General features: G+C 41.2%; 1 protein-coding gene across 1 annotated transcript in view; it reads left to right on the forward strand.

Moving 5' to 3' along the window:
- The first annotated feature begins 18,590 nt into the window (after nucleotides 1-18,590).
- Nucleotides 18,591-21,894, forward strand: part of Ssh2 (slingshot protein phosphatase 2) — a 241,219-nt gene continuing 237,915 nt past the window's right edge. The window contains exon 1 of the mRNA XM_036195374.1: nucleotides 18,591-18,896. Within this exon, the coding sequence (XP_036051267.1) occupies nucleotides 18,834-18,896 (63 nt within the window). The 5' untranslated portion in view covers nucleotides 18,591-18,833. The remainder of the gene's footprint in view (nucleotides 18,897-21,894) is intronic.

Genomic DNA, 21,894 nt, shown 5'->3' on the forward strand with positions numbered 1-21,894 from the left:
TAAATGCTTGGTGACAAACACAAGTGCGTCTAAGAGGTAGCTGTGAAGATATTCGTAAGCATGAGTGTAGTGGGTAGCCATCCCAGCCTTGGCCTGGAAGTTCCAACCCCCATTGAGGCTTCGGTAATGGTCATGCCCACAAGGCGGGGCTGAGGGAGGAATCGGAAGAGCCAGGATCGAGAGGAGAGGTCTCTCTTGGTTCTGGGACCCTGGAGGCCGGAGGTGGACCAAGCAGAATTCTCCAGAGAACATCGCCGGACTGCGCCATACCTTTCCCAGACCCTGCAACCTACCCCTTCATTTGTAAGTTACCCCACAAAATAAACCTCCCTTTTAACTACGTGGAGTGGCCTTAATAGTTTCACCAATACATGAGGATTTGAATCCAGCTTCACACAAAGCCAGGCATGGTGGTGTACATCTGTAACCCAAGAAGTAGCAGGATGGAGTTTGGGAAGAAAGGTTGATCCCCAGAGCGGGCTAGCCTATCTAGCCAATAGATGAATTCTGGGTTCAGTGAGAGACTGTGTGTCAAAAAGAAAGGTGGTAGCTCCTCTTGTCCAGATGGGAGTTCCGGGACAGGATGGAAGATGACTAGACTGCTGCACAGCTCCAGGGAGGCTACCTAGAAAACAGGACCCTGGGGAAGACACAGGGATCACCCAATGACAGAGAAATGGATGAGATCTACATGAACAACCTGGACGACAGTGGGAGTAATGAAGGACAAGTTTCCTGGGAAAGAAAGCTTAGGGGAGCAGGAGATCCCAGCTGGATCAAGAACAGAAAGGGAGAACAAGGAATAACAGACCATGATAAATGAAGACCACATGAGAACAGGAATAGGCAGAGTGCTCGAGAGGTCCCCAGAAATCCACAATGATACATCCTCTGTAGACTGCTGGCAATGGTCGAGAGAAAGCCTGATCTGACCTGGTCTGGTGATCAGATGGCTAAACACCCTAACTGTCCTGCTGGAACTCTCATCCAATAACTGATGGAAGTGGATGCAGAGATCCTCAGCCAGGCCCCAGGTGGAGCTCCAGGAGTCCAATTGTCAAGAAAGGGGAGGGACTGTAAGAGTGTGAATTGTTGAGACCAAGATTGGAGAGGCACAGGGACAAATAGCCAAACTAATGGAAACACATGAATTATGAACCAAAGGCTGTGGAGCCCCCAGCTGGATCAGGCCCTCTGGATAAGTGAGACAATTGAATAGCTTGATCTGTTTGGGAGGCATCCAGGCTGTGGGACCAGGACCTGTCCTTAGTGCATGAGCTGGCTGTTTGGAACCTTGGGCTTACACAGGGACACATGCTCAGCCTGGAAGGAGGGGACTGGACCTGCCTGTACTGAATCCACCAGGTTTAAATGAATCCCCAGGGGAGTCTTGGCCCTGGAGGAGATGGGAATGGAGGGGAGGGGATTGGGGGGAAGGTGGAGGTGGGTGCAGGAAGGGGGAGGACAGGGGAACCCATGGCTGATGTGTAAAATTAAAACACAAATATAATAATAAAAAATAAAAAAAAGAAAGGTGGAAAGTGACTGAGGTAGAGTCCAGGAAACTAAGGGAAATTAAGGCAACTTAATGTGTCATATGCTGAAGAGAAATCAAACATCAGAAGGACAGAAAATTCATCATTTAACTTATTGGTAAAAATTGCTTATGGCTTCTATAAGAGGAAGTACCCTGGGTGGCTAATATACATTATTTAATGTAATCTTTCTAGCAGGACTGTATTAGTAACCCTATTTTAATGCAACAAAACAGAATTTGTTTCATTTGCCCGAAGTCACATGCAGATTGATAAGTCAGAATTACAGGCAGTATCTTGAAACTAGTCTTTACAACATTAATTCAACTATTGAGTATTTAACTACAGTAATTAATAGTTAGTGAAAGCAAATGTTGAAGAATGGAGGGAAATTAAATTGTTGAGACAGTCCCCAGCAAGTAGGAACTTACTTATGAAAGTTGAAGTGATAGCACGTATTTAAAATGTAACTGTTCTAAGAGTTGGAACCATGATTCCCAATTTTTAAAATAGATTTGTTGTAATACATTAAGGAAAACTTATACAGTAGTGGCTATGTACAAAATCACATATAGCATATATACACATATATGTGCATATACAAAATATATTTCCTGCACAGACATCCTAAGACCCTTGTAGTTTCCTGAGGGATAAAAACATTTGATCCTTTCTTGGGTGATGGAGGCATCTTTCATTATGAGGTGACTTTCTAATGAGGTCATTTACTGGGATCTTGGGTTGCCTTAGGATAGGGGATGATTGCAATAAGTGGGATTACTTGGTTATTAATGGGCTGAACTTTTGGCTGTACTCCCAATGTCAGGTAGAGGAGAAGAGGTAAAGGTTGAGTTGATGCTAATGGCCAAAGACAAAAATCAATGGTGGCTTCATATAAGCTTCCATGAAAAGTCAAACAAGAATTTGAAGAACTTCCGGGTTACTGAACACACCTAGCCATGTCTTCATCTGCCTATTCATCTGTCCTTTTAAATGTTATTAAACTATTAAACACAATATTAAAACTATTAAATATACGTGTCTCTGAGTTCTATGAGAAAGCTAATCCTATCAAGGGAGGGACTGGTAGGAACAGGAACTCTAGTTTGTAGCCAGTTCAAGTATGCTGTTTAGAATTGGAGAAAAGAAGAGGTGGTCTTGAAGAACTGAATTATCCACCTGTGAGATGTGACTGAACTGAATTCTCTAGCTGGTGGCTACTGGAGAACTGTTTGGGAAGGAAAAGACTCACTCATCCGCTCACAGAAGTGTTCTGTGTTGAATTTGAGAGTGAAGTAAGAAAAAAAACCCTTTGGCTAGAAGTGTGTGGTGGACTGAAGGTAACTATAACAACAAAACTCAGCCTTTACTGTCTAGATTTACTGAATCCCACACACTAATGACCTGATAGAAGAAATATCCCCATTTCTTAGCATAAGACTATTTATTTCCTACTATTGTTTACATACAGTGTACAGCATTCTAATAAAATTAGAGATTCATTAAAAAGCAAGAGGGAAAAAATCTATTTTGGGGGTTGGAGGGATGGCTCAGCAGTTAAGAGTACTGGCTGCTTTTCCAAAGGACCTGGGTTCAGTTCCCAGCACCCACATGGAAGCTCACAACTGTCTGTAACTCCAGTTCCAGGGGATCCAGCATCCTCACACAGAGTATATACAGGCAAAACACCAACGCAAAGAAATAAAGATAGATAGATAGATAGATAGATAGATAATTAGATAGATAGATAGATAGATAGATAGTTTCAAGATATAAAGTATTCATAGAACCAGATATAGATAGAGCTAAAATACTAGGATACTTGAAACTTTAAATAACTATGATTTATAGTTATGATTAATAATAAACATATTACATATTTTAAATATGTAATATTATATCGCTCATTACAATTATATAATATACAATTTCTAATCCTAGCATTAATATAAATAATAAAATAATTATAAGTAAAAAACTGAGTTGGCTTTTCTATTTCTATAATAAAACACTCTGCCTAAATGCAACATAGGGAAGGAAAGGTTTTATTTAGCTTACATTTCCAGATCACAGGCCACGAGGAAATAAAAACAGGAACTCAAGTAGAAGCCATGGTGGAATGTTGCTTACTGGCTCAATCTCTGATTTGCTCATTTGGCTTATGCTCAGGTAGCCTTCTTGTAAGAGCCAGGGCCACATGCCTAGGGATGGTGCTGCCCACAGTGGATGGGGACCTCTCACATCCATCATTAATCAAGATAATCTCTCACAGACATGGCCACAGGCCAAATCTAATTTCAGCAGTCCTTCACTTGAGTCTCCTGATGACGCTAGACTGTGTCAAGTTGATAGCTGAAGCTAATTAGGACAAATACAATGGAAAAGAAAGGTAGCATTCATAGTTTAGTGTTTAGAGCAATAACATGAAAACTATAAAGAATAACCAAACTGAAATTCTTGTTCTAAAAATCATAATATCAGAGATGAGAAATTCTTTTGGTAGGTTTGTTAATAAAGTTGATTCAGCAGAAGAATCAGTATCCATGAAGGCCAATTGAAATTATCCATATCTAAAATTCAGTTTGGGAAGTGAGGAAAAACAAAACAAAACAAAACCTTCATACTAAATGGTTTAATTTATATGGAATTAGAATTCCAGAATGTAAGATAGAAGAAATTTGAAGAGTAAACTGGCTGATAATTTTCCAAATTTTACAAATTATAATACATCATAGATTCAAGAAGCTTTAAAAATACTGAGCAGGATAAGTACAAAGAAAATCATCTCTTGGCACAAATAAAGAAACTGGCTACACAATGATGACATTATATTTGCTACTCTTGACAGTGGGATGACAATAGCCTTAAACCACCATAATAAAAAAAGAAAAAAAGAAAGAAAGAAAGAAACTGGCTATTGCCAGATATGGTAGCACACGCCTTTAATCCCAGCATTCAGGAGGCAGAGGCAGGCAGGGAGGCCTGCCTGGTCTACATAGTGAGTTACAGGACAGCCTGGACTACATAGTGAGGTCCTTCTCGAAAGGATATATGATAGATAGATAGATAGATAGATAGATAGATAGATAGATAGATATTCAGACAGACAGATGAAGATAGATGAGAGAGAGAGATCAAAATACAAATATGGAAAAAATCTTGAAGATGGGTAGAGAGATAAAACCATTATAGTAGGGCTGACTAATGTCCCATCAGAAACCACATAAGCCAAAAAACAATCATGGCATCTCTAAAGTATTAAAAAAAAATCCCTAAATCTGGCAAAGTCAGAATTCTGTGGCTAATGAAAATATCTTTCCAAAATAAAAGTGAAAAAATTAATACCCCTAATAAAACACACACACACACACACACACACACACATTCAAACAATAGCTGAAAGCATTCATTGCTGGAGACATTTGAAAGAAAAAAATTAAAGAAAAAAATTTTAGACAAAAAGATTATGATACCAAGTGGGAATTTAAATTTATATGGAGGAATGAAGAGTGATGAAAATGGTACAAATGTGGACAAAAGAAGATACCATGTTCTTAATCTTCATAAAAGGCATTGACTATCTAAAGCAAAAATCAGTAAGAATGTCCTGTGGGATATACAGCATTTGTAGACTAGAGCAGAGAATGGGAATGAAATGTATTGTTCCATGTGTACCTTTACTATTTTTTGTTTGGTTGGTTTTTCAAGACAGGGTTTCTCTGTGTAGTCTTGGTGCCTGTCCTGGATCTTACTCTGTAAACCAGGCTGGCCTCGAACTTACAGAGATCTGCCTGGCTCTGCCTCCCGAGTGATGTGGTTAAAGGCATGCACCACCACCACCCGGCTACCTTTACTATTAAGTAATTATGTAAAGTACATTAGAATGAGAAAAAGTTTATAAGTCTCAGAACAACTACTACATGTAGTTGGAGAGCTTCTCTCCAGGTACCACCAAGCCACTGCGGTCCCTCAACCCACATATAAAATAATCACACAAACACTTATATTATTTACACTGCTTGGCCATTAGCTCAGGCCTACCATTGTCTAGCTCTTACTCTTATATTTAGCCCATTTCTATTTATCTATACTTTGCCACGTGACTCATGGCTTACCAGTACCTTACAACTTCCTTGTCATGGCAGCGGCTTGCAGTCTCTCTCTACCCAGCCTTCCACTTCCCACTATTCTCCTCCTCCTTGTGCCGCCTACCTTATCCTTCCTGCCTGGCTACTGGCCAATTAGCACTTTATTTATTTTAACCAATCAGAGCAACACATTTGACATGCAGAACATCCCACAGCAACTACACTAAAAAGATGAAGCAAAACTCAGAGCTATAATTATTAAGTCATTGTTAATAGAAACAAAAGGAATTAAACCAATTCATAAGAAGGTAGAGAAACAAGGAAATATTATCAAGGATAGAATACTCAAGAATATAGAAAATTACACTAAATGCCAATATTCTAAACATAATATAAAAACAAAAATTATTAGCTTAAGCATTAAAAAGAGCCAGGTGTAATGGTGTACACTTGTAATCCCAGTCACTCAGGAGGCTGAGACAAGAAGATCCTTTGAACACAGGTATTTGAGGACAGACTGGATAACATAGTAAGGCTGTCAGACAAAGGGAGCTCGAAATTAAGATCAAGATAGAGAGAGAGAGACAAAGAGAGAGTAAAATAATCTTTCTATAAAAATATACTCCAGGGCTGGCAAAATGGTTCAGTGGGTAAAGACACTTATAGATGGAGAGAACCAACTCCTGCTGGCTGTCCTCTGATCTCCAAATGCATATTGTGGTATGCAAGCACCTCCCACCCACTGCTACCTCTCCCACACAAATAAATAAATGTAAAAAATTTAAATACAAAAATATACATTTTAAATAAAAAGACATTAAAATAAGTTAAATGGATACTTATACCACAATGCAAAGTTTGAATCAAAGGAAAGATTATATTAATTAAGACAACATCAATTTCAGAAGTCAGAATATTATCAGATAGCTTCCATGGGGGCTGCAAAATATTTTATTTCTAGTAGTCACAGAACCAATATTGGTAAAATAACAGTAATTATATTAGTAAAACTCGACATAAATTTTAATCATACAGGCTGCAGAATTACATTAATTGAATTGCCAGCTAAGGTATATGGCACTGACTGTAAAGGACCCTGAATTTAGAATGAGGACATTAGAGTGACCTAAGAAAGAATCCCAAGCCCTTTGTCCACCTTGAAATCCTCTTACCAATTGAAAACAGTTTGTCCTGTGTTTGATACTAGACATCTCTTAAGATGAAAACATTGTAATAATTTCATCTGCCTTGTAAGAAGCCTGTTTTCCTTAAGATCTACCCCAACCACTTTTTCCATGCTAGAAAATCTTTAACTAAAGTAGACTTAAGCTCTTCCATCAGGGTCAATGCCAAGTAAGACAAGGGGGACAGCCTTGACAGAAAAAGAAGTTTACTATTTGCTTATATATTACAGGTACCCAGGGAATATGTGTGGGACCATATTAAAAGGAGTTAAAGCAAGAAAGACATTATAATTAGCTGGATTTCACAGATTTACTGATATGAGTCCAATAATCAGATAAATTAGATAATAGATTTAATGGGTTAACAAAAGCAGCTAGAAGTGTCACTAACCATTTCCATGTTAGTTCACTGAAATTTGTACTCCACAGTAGCCTATGTCTAATTAAGTTGAGATACTGGAACCTCCTTGGTGTAGAGAAAGTCTAAAGGCTTAGAGGAATAGACATATTGAAACAGGTTTATTATATATGATCTGTACATCTCGCTTCCCTTCCCCCAACTCTGTACATCACCAAGAGGATTCCAGGGGCCTTCCCTTTACTAAGGTGTTGTGTGACTTTTCCTGGGAAGACATGAAGAACAAAATGTCTGTTCACCTTAGATAGGATACTGATTGACAGACCAAAGGAAAGATTTCAAGTTGTGCTGGCTAGTTTTATGTCAACTTGACACCAGCTAGAGTCATTTTGGAATAAGAAACCTCAATTGAGAAAATGCCTCCACCAGATTGGCTTATGGCCAAGCATGTGGTACATTTTCTTGATTGTGATTGATGTGGGGGAGGAGTGTCCAGCTCACATGGGTGTTGCCATCGGGCTGGTGATCTTGGGTGCTATAAGAAAGCAGGCTGAGCAAGCCACAAGACACAAAGCAATAAGCAGCATTCCTCCATGGCTTCTGCTTCAGTTTCTACTTCCAGGTTCCTGCCCTGACTTCCCTTAATGATAGACTGTGATGGGGATGTGTAAGCCAAGTAAACGCTTTCCTTCCCAAGTTGCTATTGGTCATAGTGTTTATCATAAGAGGAAATAAACTAGAACAAACAACATAGATGGGAGATGCAGTCTCTTCTAGCCCTTCATAATCTATAATCATTTTCCATGATTCTTTTGACCTCTGACTCCTGGGATGCTGCTACTTATGCAGGGATGCTGTGCATCTCTTTATCCCAAACAGTCTTGACAGGACCAATCTATGCTGCTCAGTCTGGCTCAGGCCAAAGAGGGAGCTTGTCTGTGTTGTAGTCTGCCACGTTTGAAACTTGAACTGGTTCCCTGGTTCTGATAAGCTGCAGGCTGGCATCATGGCCTTGCTTAAATCAGCTACAGCTGGATGCCAAAAGGATCCAAGACAGAACAATCTTTTCCCCACTATATTTTACACCACATATTCTAAGGCAACAACTTTCCACCCCAAGGACAAGCATAATTATTTCTTCCATACATTGTCACTTGGCTTTAAAGTCTTCCAAAACTCACCAGCACAGTATCTTTTCTTTCTATTAATGTTTTCCCTAAGACTTCACTTGACACAAACTTTGTCACATTTGTCTTCAAGTGGCCTGGACAGATCCTTTGTCTGCTTTACCCTTCTCTAAGTTCCATCTTTATTGCTTTTATACTTTACAAACTCAATCTATATGTTTGTCAAAACCATTCACATCTCTTACAATTTCCCCTACCTCAGAAAGATCACATCTCTCTTTGGTGCTCAATACAGCCACCAAAGCCCCAGGCCAGTCTCACGTCCAGTGAACTGAGCATTGCATATTTCTCATGCCGAGTTCCCTCAGTAGTAACCAACCTTCCTTTTGTCATACAGTCCCTGATATTTATGAGGACATCACCTGGCAACAAGTGTCTATAATAGCTAGTATAAGCCAGTCTATGAGGGACTTGCTTACCTTATATTACCTTGGGTTATGCAACTTTTGTCTTAAGGAGGGATTGGTAGTTATTTTGTTCAGTTTCTCTGCTTACACAGGCTCTTTTATTGCTCATTTAAAAACTTTCCCCATCCAAGTAAATCAGATATTGAGCATTCTCTTTGTATTGCAGTTTCTTGTTCTGGGTCATTGTTAAGACCTCTGTATTGGTGAAATTATTAAGGCCACTCCACGTAGTTAAAAGGGAGGTTTATTTTGTGGGGTAACTTACAAATGAAGGGATTAGGTTGCAGAGTCTGGGAAAGGTATGGCGCAGTCTGGCGGTGTTCTCTGGAGAACTCTGCTCGGTCTACCTCCAGTGTCCAGGGTTCCGGAACCAAGAGAAGCCTCTCCTCTCAATCCTGGGTCCTCAGCCCCGCCTTGTGGGCGTGACCATTTACTGAAGTCTCAATGGGGGTTGGAACTTCCAGGCCAATGCTAGGATGGCTACCCACTACATCTCCCCCTTTTGTCTAAATAAGAAGGTTCTAACCTAATAAAGACTATATACAAAGAAATGGTTATCAAATATTGTCCAGGAGTAATGAGGGATAATGACCTAGATAAGTTGGAATTACAATAAATGCAAACAATATCAAGCAAAAAACACATACTAAAATCCAGGGAAGTCTAGAGTGTGGGTAGATGTTACAAAGATCATTCCAAAAGGTGTCCTATCCTAAAGAACCTGAGTCTAATACTTAATATATTCTATCTAAGATATATATATCTTTATATATATATATATATATATACACACACACACATATATATATATATATATATATATATAAAGTTGTAACTATAACTGCTAGTCTTCAACCTCATCAAAGACCTGAGAAGGAATATAATACCTGAGAAATGGGAGAAGGACACAAGCAACTTTTGGGAATCTTGCGAGAGTAGATAGTGACAGCTGGCAGCCTGGACAGTCACCTAATGTTTCTCAGCATCATTGGTCCATTCAAATTGGCTACAGGCCTAGAGTATCTGACAGACCATTTTCAGAAGCAGGAATTCTGAAAGACCATCTTACCTTATCTTGGCAAAGTACAGTGGTCGCTTTCCTTGTGTCCCACTTGTCCAGAAAGGACAGCATTCGTACTGTCAGCAGTTGAGGCAAGGGCAGTTCTTTGCCCAGTAGGCCATTTTGTGTGTGTCAACAAAATTCTAAGTTATTTAAATGCCATATTCTCTAGGTCTATGAAGTGTTTGAAGATTACCTGTCCATCTGACCTATGTATTTATAAATCTGGATAACCTAACTAACATAATTATAGAGATGACAAGCATAGGTTTTCTTCCTCTGTATTGAAGGTATATCCTCAGGAATATCCTCTATCACTTCTACCTCATTTTCTTCCTCTTTACTAAAAGATTGTGCCAATGGGTTCTAAGGTTTGGGATCCCAGGAAGGGTTGTTTAGCAAAGATCTAATTTGCCCTCTCTCTCCTTTGCATCTTGCCAGCTGTGAGAATTAGTAAACCATCATCTCTATCTCATCCTCACTTTGTTCTGCTTTTCTTGCAAATTAGAGGCTAACACAGCTAACAGTATTCATGTCTTTTCCCCATTGTAATTCCTCCTTATGTATGCAAGTTCTTTCCTGGAAGATAGCTGAGCCCCAGTAGCGTGTCTTATTGGCCACACCATGGCTACACAACTGATGCCACAGCCTGCTTATGATCCCATCCTTATGTGCTACTTTCAGGTAGCATATTCTCTAGCCCATCAGTTGTTTCTGGGGGACATCTGCATTCTCATGTAATGGACCTCACTCATCAGAGAGACACGCCTCTCCCAGATCAAGTAGATGAAGATGGCCTCCCTGGGACCCCCACAAAGATGGTTTGGCCTGGTTGCAAATTCTATCATCCACTGCAGAGAATATGTAACCACCACTATAATAAGGAGGCAAACCATCCCATACCACATGGAGAAAGCAGCCATTCTGAAGGTCCTCTGTCGTCACATGGATAAGCCTCAGTGGCACGTCTCATCACTAATTGCAGAGGCCATACAACCACTCCTCTCCAATTCATCTTTGTTTCTGCAGATCCCTGTTCAAGTGCCAATTGTGTTGTGTGACATTTTTGAGGGAGACATGAACAAATGTCTATTCACCCCAGATGGGACACTGATAATAGAAACTATTCTACACATCAGGTTTAGTGAAACAATGAGCTTGCTGGGGTTGTGCACAGAAGTATGGGTGAGGGATTACATACAAGAGCATGCATGACTCAATGGCATCTATTTAGTAAAAAGCCCACCGCAGCATGGGTGATGACTCACAAAAGCTGCATTCCTGAACAACTTAAGGCAGGTCAGCTGATCAGAGACTTTCTTCTTCCCAGCATTTATAACCCTGAGGAGGAGCCTTGTGACTTGTGTAACATTCAAGGGTTTCCTGAGACATTTTAAGTTCATTTACCTCCTCGGCCCTGTGTGTTTTCTTTCCTTCTTAATTCTCATGACTCTCTCCTCTCTGTAAGAGGGAATATTTCAATCTCTCCTCTCTGTAGGAGGGAATATTTCAATTTGGAGAAAATAGGTACACAACACAAAACAACAAATTCATTAGCAAGTAGGATGGCCTGCGTTATTTGTGTGCCAGAAATATGATATTACAGCCTCTTAAACACTCTTTAAGACTTATTTTGTGTGTGAGTGTTCTACCTGCATGTATGTGCACCACACGAAAAGTCTGGTGCCCGTGGAGATCAGAAAAGGGTGTTGGATCCCCAGGAAATGGAGTTAGAGATAGTTGTAAGCTACTATGTGGATGCTGGGAACCAAACCCAGGTACTCAGTAAGAGCAAGTTCTCTTAACTGCCATAATGTCTCTCCAGCCCTCACTCCCTCAGGAAGAGTCAGATCCCTTTTAGAAGCACTCATTTGTTGTAACATTGCCTCTAGTATAAACTGAGTATCCAAAAACTAAGTCTCTTCCATAGAGACTGGTGATTGTATTCAAAACAATTATGTGCTGGAAAAAGGGAATTTCCTATTGTTTTAGGGATTTCGGAAAACTTTAATGTAGTTTGGGGGACCCCTAAATATTCTGCAGTCTGCAAGCTTAAGTGGAGTCTTGCACTGACCAAGTAAGAGATGGAGCTTTAATTTGAATCACAGTGGTTTGAGTGGGGCCAGAGAACCATTATATGAAGATTTCATAAGTTTTCAAATGTGTAATTAGAAAAAGACACTAGCAATTAGCAGAAGCACCATATTTTCTCTCTGGTTTTGGAATAAGAATCATTATAGTGTGAAAGGCCAAGTTGAAACACACACACACCAAGATAGAAAATGAAAAAAAAAAAAACCCACCACATTCATTTCTTAGGGTGAGAGAATGAGGGATTGCAGATATTAATCATAACAATAAAGATTTGAAGAAAGTGGGTTGATGGATGCCCTCTCAGGCCAATTTAACTTGTCTCTTTGGACAGTGGGAAAAAATAGATCTTGGAGAATGACGGTGAATTAACATAAATTCACTCAGGTGTTACTCTAGATTTACATGTGCTCTTCTATACACAGGACCTTTATTGGAGGAAGTCAATCCATCTTCTGGTACCTTGTACACAGCTAATGACCTAGTATATGCTTTTATCTTATACAAATTCATAAAGAATACCAGGAGCTGTTTGCTTTACTTGGCAGGGCTAACAATATACACATTGAGTATCCCTTATCCAAAGTGAATGAAACCAAAAATATTTCTCATATCTCTTTTTTTTTCAGATTTTAAAGTATATAATTGTAGCAAAAAGTCTTGGGGCTAGGGTTCAAGTTTAAACATGAAATTAATTTATATTTCATATAGACATTACATACATAGTTTAAAGGTCATAAAATTTATAGTTTTAATAATTTTGCACATGAAACAGCTTCATGATGTTTAATTTCCCACATGTTACAGCATGTTAACATCAAAAACATTGGATTTGGAAATGATTTTGACTTTAGATTAGGGATGCTCAACCTGTATCATCATAATCTTGCTTCAGGACTATATCAATTCTCATGTTCTATGCCATTTCACAAATAATCTGAGCATCTTGATCTAATTCAGCTTCACATTGATCCAGTGACACACTAATGGCTGCATTCTAACTATACCTGAAAATCAGGGAACAGGAAAGACTTTAACTGTTACCTTTTTTCCCCCCTGAAGCTGAGGACCAAACCCAGGGCCTTGCACTTGCTAGGCGAGTGCTCTACCACTGAGCTAAATCCCCAACCCTAACTTTAACTGTTACTTTGTAAGATACATGCAAATAAAAGGACAACAGAAAAATTCCATTCCTGGTATCAATTTCTTTTGTAGTTAAGTGCCAATTATTATTGTCTCAGCTCTAAAAACAGTTTCTCTGATACTGAGACTGAAAACCTTATTCATTTGTCCTGGCAGCTAGTTTCTTGTCTACCTTCTGACTGGTTCTTATAGTCTCTTGGTACTTATGTGCTTTACTGTCCTATTAAGGTTTCTTCATCTTGGCAGTAGCTTTTCTTTTTATAGCAATAGCTGAATACAGTTTGTAGTTTTTCTGCAGTTCTGCATTTTTCATTCATTTGAAGTCAGCAATAGTAGCTAGTCAGAGCTTCTGCCTCTGTGGTTTGAGGTCCATGGCTAAATTCCTTGTTTTTCTCTTTTTGAATAAGCTTAGTTATATAAACTACAGTCACACTTCATTTGGTATATGATATATGAATTACAGACATACTACAAGATAGTTATCTATCTATTCAGCCTTAGAAATGGCCCAGAAAAAACTGGAGTGGTTGGTATTTCTAGGTAAATCACCTCTGGCCAGAAACAGTGTCATCTAGTGGTTCTTAGAGAACATCCCGTAGGGTAAGATGATTTGTCTTAGTATGGTCTAAGGTTCCACTGGATAGCAAGCATAATAAAGAACTTCCTGAGCAAAGCTAAGGAGCATTATACCACCAGGACATCCTTTCCAGAAGCCAGATGTGTGCATATTCCTGTGTGTTATGACAAATGAGCTTTAGAGTTATCAGAAGACAACATGTGCCAGGTACCCAAGGAAAAAGATTTGCAGCTTCAAGTATGGCTGGGAACATGACAGATATTCTTAAATGGATTCAGTTCTCAATTTCTTCTCTAAGAATTCTACATTATTTTTCCCCCTGTTTATGTTTGAGATGCCTTTTTCATTATGTCTAAGTTAGCTGCATAATTATTGTTCCAATAAAGCAGCATACTCTGCAAATTAGAGATTTGTAATTATTTTGCAATATATACTTGATAATAAAGTTTAAGTGGGTTTTAATGCAGTCATATTATCATGAGAGATTTTCACATTATGTCTTCTGGTTGGACAAAGGTAAGAATGAACTACAAGAGACAAATATGATTTAGGCTTGTAAATTTTGAAATGTAACAATTATTTAAATTTTTATTAACTACATGTGTGAACTTACCAATAATGTCTATGAATAATTTGAAGAGATTATCATTATAGTTTTTCACAGAAAATGAACACTGTCATTTCAGTCATAAAACTGTATATTAAAACATGTTATGTTTGCAGAAGGAATCTCGGATACTTTATCAAATTTTTAAAAAGATTTTATTTAGAAACTTATACAGATTAAATATTTAACATCCTTAGTATTATACATTCATTTTATTTTTTCACTAACAATATACAGCATTAAGCAAGCACAGTGGCATAAGCCTGTAATTACAGCATTTGGAAGGCTAAGACAGGAGGCTCAGGTGCTGCAGGAGTCAGCCACAAAATGAGTTCAAGACCAACCTGGGCTACAAGAGACCCTGTTTTGAGGGTCAGAACAGGTGACAATATGCACCACAATATGTGCTTTTGTTATTGCTGTTGTTTCTTAAAGTATATGATATAAAGAAATTAAATTTCCCCAAATGCCATGTCTTTAAATCTTTTAAACTTACCCAGTGTGTCATACAAATGTTATTTCTAAGGCTGCCAGGATGTGAGAAAAAAGGCTAAGAACCACTGCTTCTTAACCTGAGGTCCTTCATGAAATGAAGTGCTGTGAAATATGGAGAAGTATCTTTCTGTAGAAAAGGTCAGTTGCTTTCAAAGCGTTAAGAACCAGCCGACTTCAGGAATTTCAAGTGCCCTGTGCTCTCACTCGTGGTGAGATGGACTCCAGGGCACAGCCAGGCCTCCAGTACCCCGGATGGGAAGGGTGGAGGGGCTGCAAATAGAACTGGGGCTCTCGTCCCTTTGGCTCTGTTGAGAATCCTGCTCTTGGCTTTTCCTTCTTCAAATTATGCTACCACTGCCAAACCTGGTAATGTACAGTCCCAGCACTTGTGAGGCAGAAGCAGGAGGATCAGGAATTCAAGGCTAATCTCTGCTATATAGCAAGTTTGACACCAGCCTAGGCACAGGAGACCACCTCTCTCTCCTCTCTCTCTCTCTCTCTCTCTCTCTCTCTCTCTCTCTCTCTCTCTCTCACACACACACACACACACACACACACACACACACACACAGAGAGAGAGAGAGAGAGAGAGAGAGAGAGAGAGAGAGAGAGAGAGAGGGAAACAAATTAAGTTGGTATAGTCAGGAGAGTTTGGAGGTTTTCATAGTTGATACCTCTCAGATCACCAGAAGAAACAGCAGGAATTTAGATCCCAGAGAAGAACAGGAAAAAAATGACAGCAAAATAGATTTCTTCTCTATAATCCAGCCCAATTCAAAAAGGAGCTACCAAGGGCGGTGGTGGCGCACGCCTTTAATCCCAGCACTCAGGAGGCAGAGGCAGGTGGATCTCTGTGAATTAGAAGCCAGCCTTGTCTACAGAGAAAGCTACAGGACAGCCAGTGCTACACAGAGAAACCCTGTCTCAAAAAACAAAAACAAAAACAAACAAAGGAACTATCTTGAAATGTGTAGCCAAAGCCTGAAAGTTAATTTCCTTGGAGTCTAGAAAAGATCACTGAATCCATAGTACCACTAAAGTATACTGTAATTATTTGTTGATGCATACATATCTCCTTGACCAGAGGCTTTGGGCTCCTTGAGACACGTATTCTATTTTGTCCTTAATATAGGCATGGGGGACCAGTGAGGACGGTTCAGTGGGTAATGGTACCTGCTATCAAGCCTGATAATCTGAGTTTGATATCCATGATCCTCATTGTGGAAGGAGGGGACTCTATCCCATCAGTTGTTCTCCAACCTCCACAGGTGAACCATGACATGTGCATACCCCCTATTCCACACATAATGTAAAAAAAAAAAAAAAAAAAAAAAAAAAAAAAAAAAAAAAAAAAAAAAAAAAAAAAAAAAACCAAAATAGACTATTTTTAAAAAGCTAGTGTTGACAACACATCTGTAACCCCTGTGATTAGAAAGCAATGACAAGCAGGTCAGGGGCTTGCTAGCCAGCCAGTATAGCTGAATTGACTAGTTCCAGGTCCAGTGAGAGGCAGGGATAAAAAGTTTGACACCTGACAATGACCTCAGTCCTCTACACATGTATGCACAGGCACATCCATCTTTACACTCACACACACGTTTCCAATACACATGCATAAACACAGAAATAAAAAAGAATACCTAGTATATAACATACACTCAACATTCTCTCAACTGAGTTAATAAACATGCAGCAATAATTTTCAAGTCTCAGTTTCTAATATGACACGAAGATATATTTCCTTTATATGTTAATAAATCAACTTCCTGATATAAACAGTGCAAATGTGAATATTATATAACCCAATTTCATCACCTTAGATATGCTGAACAAAAATGTTCTACACTTACCTACAGATGATATGTATCTTGACCACTAACCTACAGTTTAGATAAAGCATGAATCATATCTTTTAATATCTTTCTTTTGCTTGAAGATATTTCCTGCACATAGAATACACTCAACAAGTCCTCTCTGAACTCAGAACACACCACACTACAGAGAATAGAAACTTATCTTAATTGCATGCAGGGCCTTTTAATTTACATACATTATCTCATTTGATTATGAAAGTCCCTGTGAGTTTGAGTTTCATCATAGAGAACAAGGAACTACAGCTCAAAATGTTCACACCATTTGCATGAGGTTTTACACAGCTGGAACTAGAAGCAAGGTCGGACTCAGAGTAGTGCGCTTTCTCACTGTAAGGCTAGTGGAATCACACGTCTCCTCTCGAAGATGAATTTCTTTAGAGTATATTACTACGTAGAAGAAGACAGTCCAAGTTTTCAACCACGTGTCAGTAAGGGAATGAACTACTGAGAATTATTGATTTGGGCAATACTCCTTTGGTTTATAAACACATTTATTGGAGGCCATTCATCTCTCAGCTATGTAGAGCTCTTGGTTCTCTACATAGTTTTCTGTTTGGTCTCTGAAGTATTGGTTCAAAGTTCTTATTTCTGAACTTTGCCGTTTCTTTCCTGTTTGCTGAGGAGCTTTGGGGAAAACATTGTGAACCATAGATCTTTAATTTTTGTCTCTTAGGCACTCTTGATCACCACCAGGGGGCAAAAGCCTCACAGCTGGTTTCTCTGCAGTACATTCGACAGAGGTCTGTACAGTACAGGGACCCTCGGTGATTCTTGGTGGAACCTCCCTGCTAATTATTGCAACCACGGGGCCCCAGGGAGAGAACAAAGACTCAGCAAAGAGGGCTCTTGTGCCACTTACCACACAGCAACCAGAAAGAGCCCACGCCAGCCCCGTCGGTTTAAAAGGAGCAATGAGACCCAAGAGTGTTTGAGTGACAGACAGAAAGAGGTGGGCTTTAGAAACTGCAGAGCCCGAAGTGTGTGTTTTCTGCAGCTTGGAGATGGACGGTGGCATTTACCAGCTCATCCACTCCACGGTCTCTGTGTAAATATCAACGGTTTGCACTGTGTGGCATTTTCCCCCCCTTTTTAATCTTGTTTTTTTCCATTACATTCTTGATACCAACAGCTTATCCTTTAGAAATGTATTCCTTTGAACAGTTTAAAACTACATTTTCACATCTCTGAAATAATGGAATTGGGGGGTGGGGTGGGGAGAGGAAGAAAGCTCCAAGGAGCAAGTCCTTGTTAGTGGAGATCTTCACAGCAGGAAGCAAATGGAAGGAAGGGATAGGGCAGGTTGGAGCTTTCCAACCCAGCTCCAGCTCTCTGTGCCCCCGGGTTCCCTCAGCATCTCTTCTCCGGGGCAGTGACTGGCTTTAGGTAGTAGAGGAAGCATGAGGGAACCACCAAGTTTCCAGTGTTCACCACGGGGAGGTCTTCCTTAGGAAAAGTCTCGTCGTTAACCGTGAGGCCCTTTTATGAGGAGGAGCGTGGGAAAGCTCACGAGGAGCCCCCGTCTTGAGGGCCAGGTCCCGGCGGGTGGGCTGGTCCCCGAGGTCCAGCTCAGAGAAAAAGCGCCTGACACCCGCGGAGCTCTTTGCCACCGGCAAACGTTGTCTGTCGGCCTCAGGATTTTCACCCCAGTTTTTCTCTACGGCTGCTCAGGCTGCGCGCCCCACCTCAAAAAAATGGTTGTCTTTCGGGAGTGCGGACTAGCGGCTCCCGGGCTCGGGACCCCTTACCCCGGGGGCTTCCCGGGGTCCCTCTCCCGTGGCGCCCCACGCCGCTCGGGCGGCGGCCCGGCGGGAACCCCCGGCGCGGCGCCAGGCCTCGAGGGCTGAGCCGGGAGGGGGCGGCGGCCCGCGGCGCGGCGCGCGCAGCCGGCTGGCTTCCGGCAACGCAAGGGTTACGCCGCGGCGGCGGCGCGCGCCGAGGGGAGAGGCGGTTGCTGACAGGTGGCGCCTGCGCACTGGGAGCGCTCATTGTGCCCCGCAGCTGCCGAACCGCCCGCCCGCCCGCCCGCCCGCCGCCCGTTCGGCGCGTCAGTCGGCGAAGAGTCCGGTGGTGGGTGCGGAGCCCGGGGCCGTTCCCGCGGCTCCCTCTTCCTCCCCGTCCCCCTCGTCCCGACCCCTCACCCTCTGCCCCCCATCCCGGCTCCGTCCCCCTCCCGCCCCCTACACTCAGGACGAGAATGCCCTGCCCGGAACAACCTAGCAGCGCCTAGATGGCTTTGGTCACGGTCCAGCGGTCGCCTACCCCCAGCACCACCTCCAGCCCCTGCGCCTCGGTGAGTCCCTCCGGGCGGCAGCTCCTCGCGTCTGTCACTGCGGCTCCGCTTTGCCTCAGCGGGTCCCGCCGAACGCCACTGCGCACGCGCCGCGCCTCTTCCCAGGCCTTGGCACTCAGGCTGCCGCGACCCCCCCCCCCCCCCCGACACACACACACCCTCATCCTACGGGCGAGCAGCAGCCAGGGCCAGGTGTTGGGTTTGGGGGTCCCCATCACCCGGAGCACCCAGCCCCTCGCGGCGCTGGCTCGGAAATCTCCCGTAGCATGCTTCCCATGGCTTGAGCACTTCCTTTCGGCTATGAGTCATTCTTGCTTTTCACCCTCCCCCTTCTTCTACCCTCTGTTGCTCGGTTGCAGGGAGGGCAGCGGTGGGCTCCCACATTACCCCCGACCCACACCCATATCCCTTCCTCACACCGTTTAGGGACCAGGTCGGTGCACTGCGCATCCTTCTTGCCTGCCTTTCACCGTCTCACTGTGTGTGTGTGTGTGTGTGTGTGTGTGTGTGTGTGTGTGTGTGTGTGTGTGCCTGCCTGCTCACCAGTCTCTGGCGTCTCTTTCTCTCGGGCTCTGTACAGTTCAGGCTTCATTGGGCTGCTCAATGGTAGTTACTGCCCGGTTTCTTCCCTCCCTTAAAAGATGGCAGTGGTCTACTCTAAAGATGGCAGTGGTCTACTCTGCTTCTTGGACTTTTACCTTTTCCAGTCAGGTCCCAAAGCATCGGGTGCTGCTGGATGACCAGTGCCAATTCATTTCCTTCTTACAGATACTTACGCCTTATGCTCATTGCTCATGATGGTTCTCGCTCTTGGGCTGTGCTTGGATGGTTCATTACTTCAAATGCTTGTGTCACTAAAGGCTGTTTCCAGAAGGAAAATGCCCATCAACCAGCTTTTTTTTTTTTTTTTTTTTCTGCGGGGCTTCTCTCTGCCTCCATCCCCACCCACCCCACCTCCTTTACAGGCTGATTCTTAGGATTCATTTTTGAGAATACTTGCTAACATGTGTATTGAACCAGCATGGTAAAAGGGGCCATAAAAACAAACAAACAAACAAACAAACAGGTGTGGAGAACCTGTTTCCTACAGACTTGTAATTTTTAACATTGGATTTTGTAATGTCAAGGTGCAAAGAGGTATTCAATGAACACTATGACCTCCCACTGTATAAAAGAAAATTGGGTGGTTAGTATTTGTTAACTGAGGTATGAGGTTTGGTATCTTGAAAGCATGTTGCCTTATGATTTCAGTATTGTTTCCTGAATTTCAAAATTTTTCTTGCATATAGTGGTCCTTTCTTCCTTTGTGTGTATTGTGTGTTTTTGTGTGACTAAATTGACAACTTTACCCTAATTCAAGAAATTAGTCTACTTCAGAGGTTAATTTACCTTGTGTTGTTCCAGGATACAAAACTGAGATCTTTGGACAGAAGTTTAGAGAGGCAAATTTTCATTGGTTTAGGGAGGAAGTTTGTAGAAATAAAGTACACTGTTCTGCAAAACAGTTAGCACACATTGCTAGAGGTATCAGGCAGAAGTTGGAGGGGGGGGATGCTTTAGCCAGAGAGCTGATATAAGGAATTCCTGCAGTAAAGGATGAGAAAGAGTTTCCAAAGCTTTACGATTCTGTGATTGTGCTTCAGAGCTGATAAGACATTTTAGGATCTGCTAGAGACAAATATCAGAGGGGTAGAAATGTAGCATTTTCATGAGTAGATTTTTTGCTTTATGGTAGATATTTCAAAATTCATAACATATCTTTAGATCATCTTAATTCACTCCACTAGTAACTTCTCTGGTTTTTGTGGTTACCAGGCCTAGTTTTGGCTATGGAAGCAATCAAGAGTGATTGTTATAGATACTAAGTCATGTAAGTAGATACAGACATATGAAGTAGAACCCAGTATTGTAATATTATTTTCCCTGGGCATTGCTGAAAACTTTTTATGTTATAGTAACATTTATTAAGGCATTGTCATACTAATTGTTTTGAAGTAAATGATTAATATACAGTAAAGCCACATCTATTTGACATGGCTTCATTGGTCAAAACTTGGGATACTTTAGAATCTTGAAGAATGTTAGTAGTAATTTTTAGCTTAGGCAATTAAAATTGGTCATGTAAATACTATAGTATTTATTGTAGTAAATACTGAGTGGTAAACTCAGTAGTTAAGCTAAATGACAGCTATTTCTGTGTCCTCTGGTCTGGTGATTTCAGTTGTTTATACTCGGCCCTGTGTGTGAGTAACAATCAGCATTGTTAGCTTGACTTACAACAGTTATCTTTCCCTTTAAATTGTCTTCCTATTTGATTTCGCCCAAAGCTGTGCTCAGCTCAGTTGTCTTGTGGTCCTTGTATTCCAGTATTTGGCTGCTGTCTGACCTGCATATATTTTGCTGTTTTATCTCTTGCTGAATGAATGGGTTGGTTGGTTAGCTTTAAAAGTAAGGAAGAGTGTAAAAGGAAGTTGGAACTATAAATAAAAAGGATTTCATTTTGTGAGACTAGTAGTTTAATCTTTTAATTACTTTAAAGCATTCTGTAATACCTTTCACTGAGTATGTTGGACATTTTAATACTGTCAGATCTTCAGTATTTTTTTTTCATTAAGCATAAAACACACTTGATCACTAGAGTGATTAGTCTTTAAGTTTACTGTGAAAGTGTGTCCAGAAAGGCTTACAGAGGCAGAAGACCCATCCTAAATGTGAGTGTGTCCAGAAAGGCTTACAGAAGCAGAAGACCCATCCTAAATGTGAGTGGCACCATCCTATGGGGGACACTGGATTGAATAAGAAGTCCAGCAGAGCTCCAGTATTCCCCTTTCTCTGTTTTCTCATCTGCCAGCATGTCAGCAAATTGCTGCTACCATGCCTTCCATTCTGTACCAAGGACTGTGCTTGTAAACTGTGACCCAAAATAAATGCTTCCTCCTTAAGTTGCTTCTTTTTAGGTGTTTGATCACAGAAGCAAGAACAACAACCTAATACAATC

Source organism: Onychomys torridus, chromosome 8 (assembly GCF_903995425.1).
Source record: "Onychomys torridus chromosome 8, mOncTor1.1, whole genome shotgun sequence".
Taxonomy (NCBI): domain Eukaryota; kingdom Metazoa; phylum Chordata; class Mammalia; order Rodentia; family Cricetidae; genus Onychomys; species Onychomys torridus.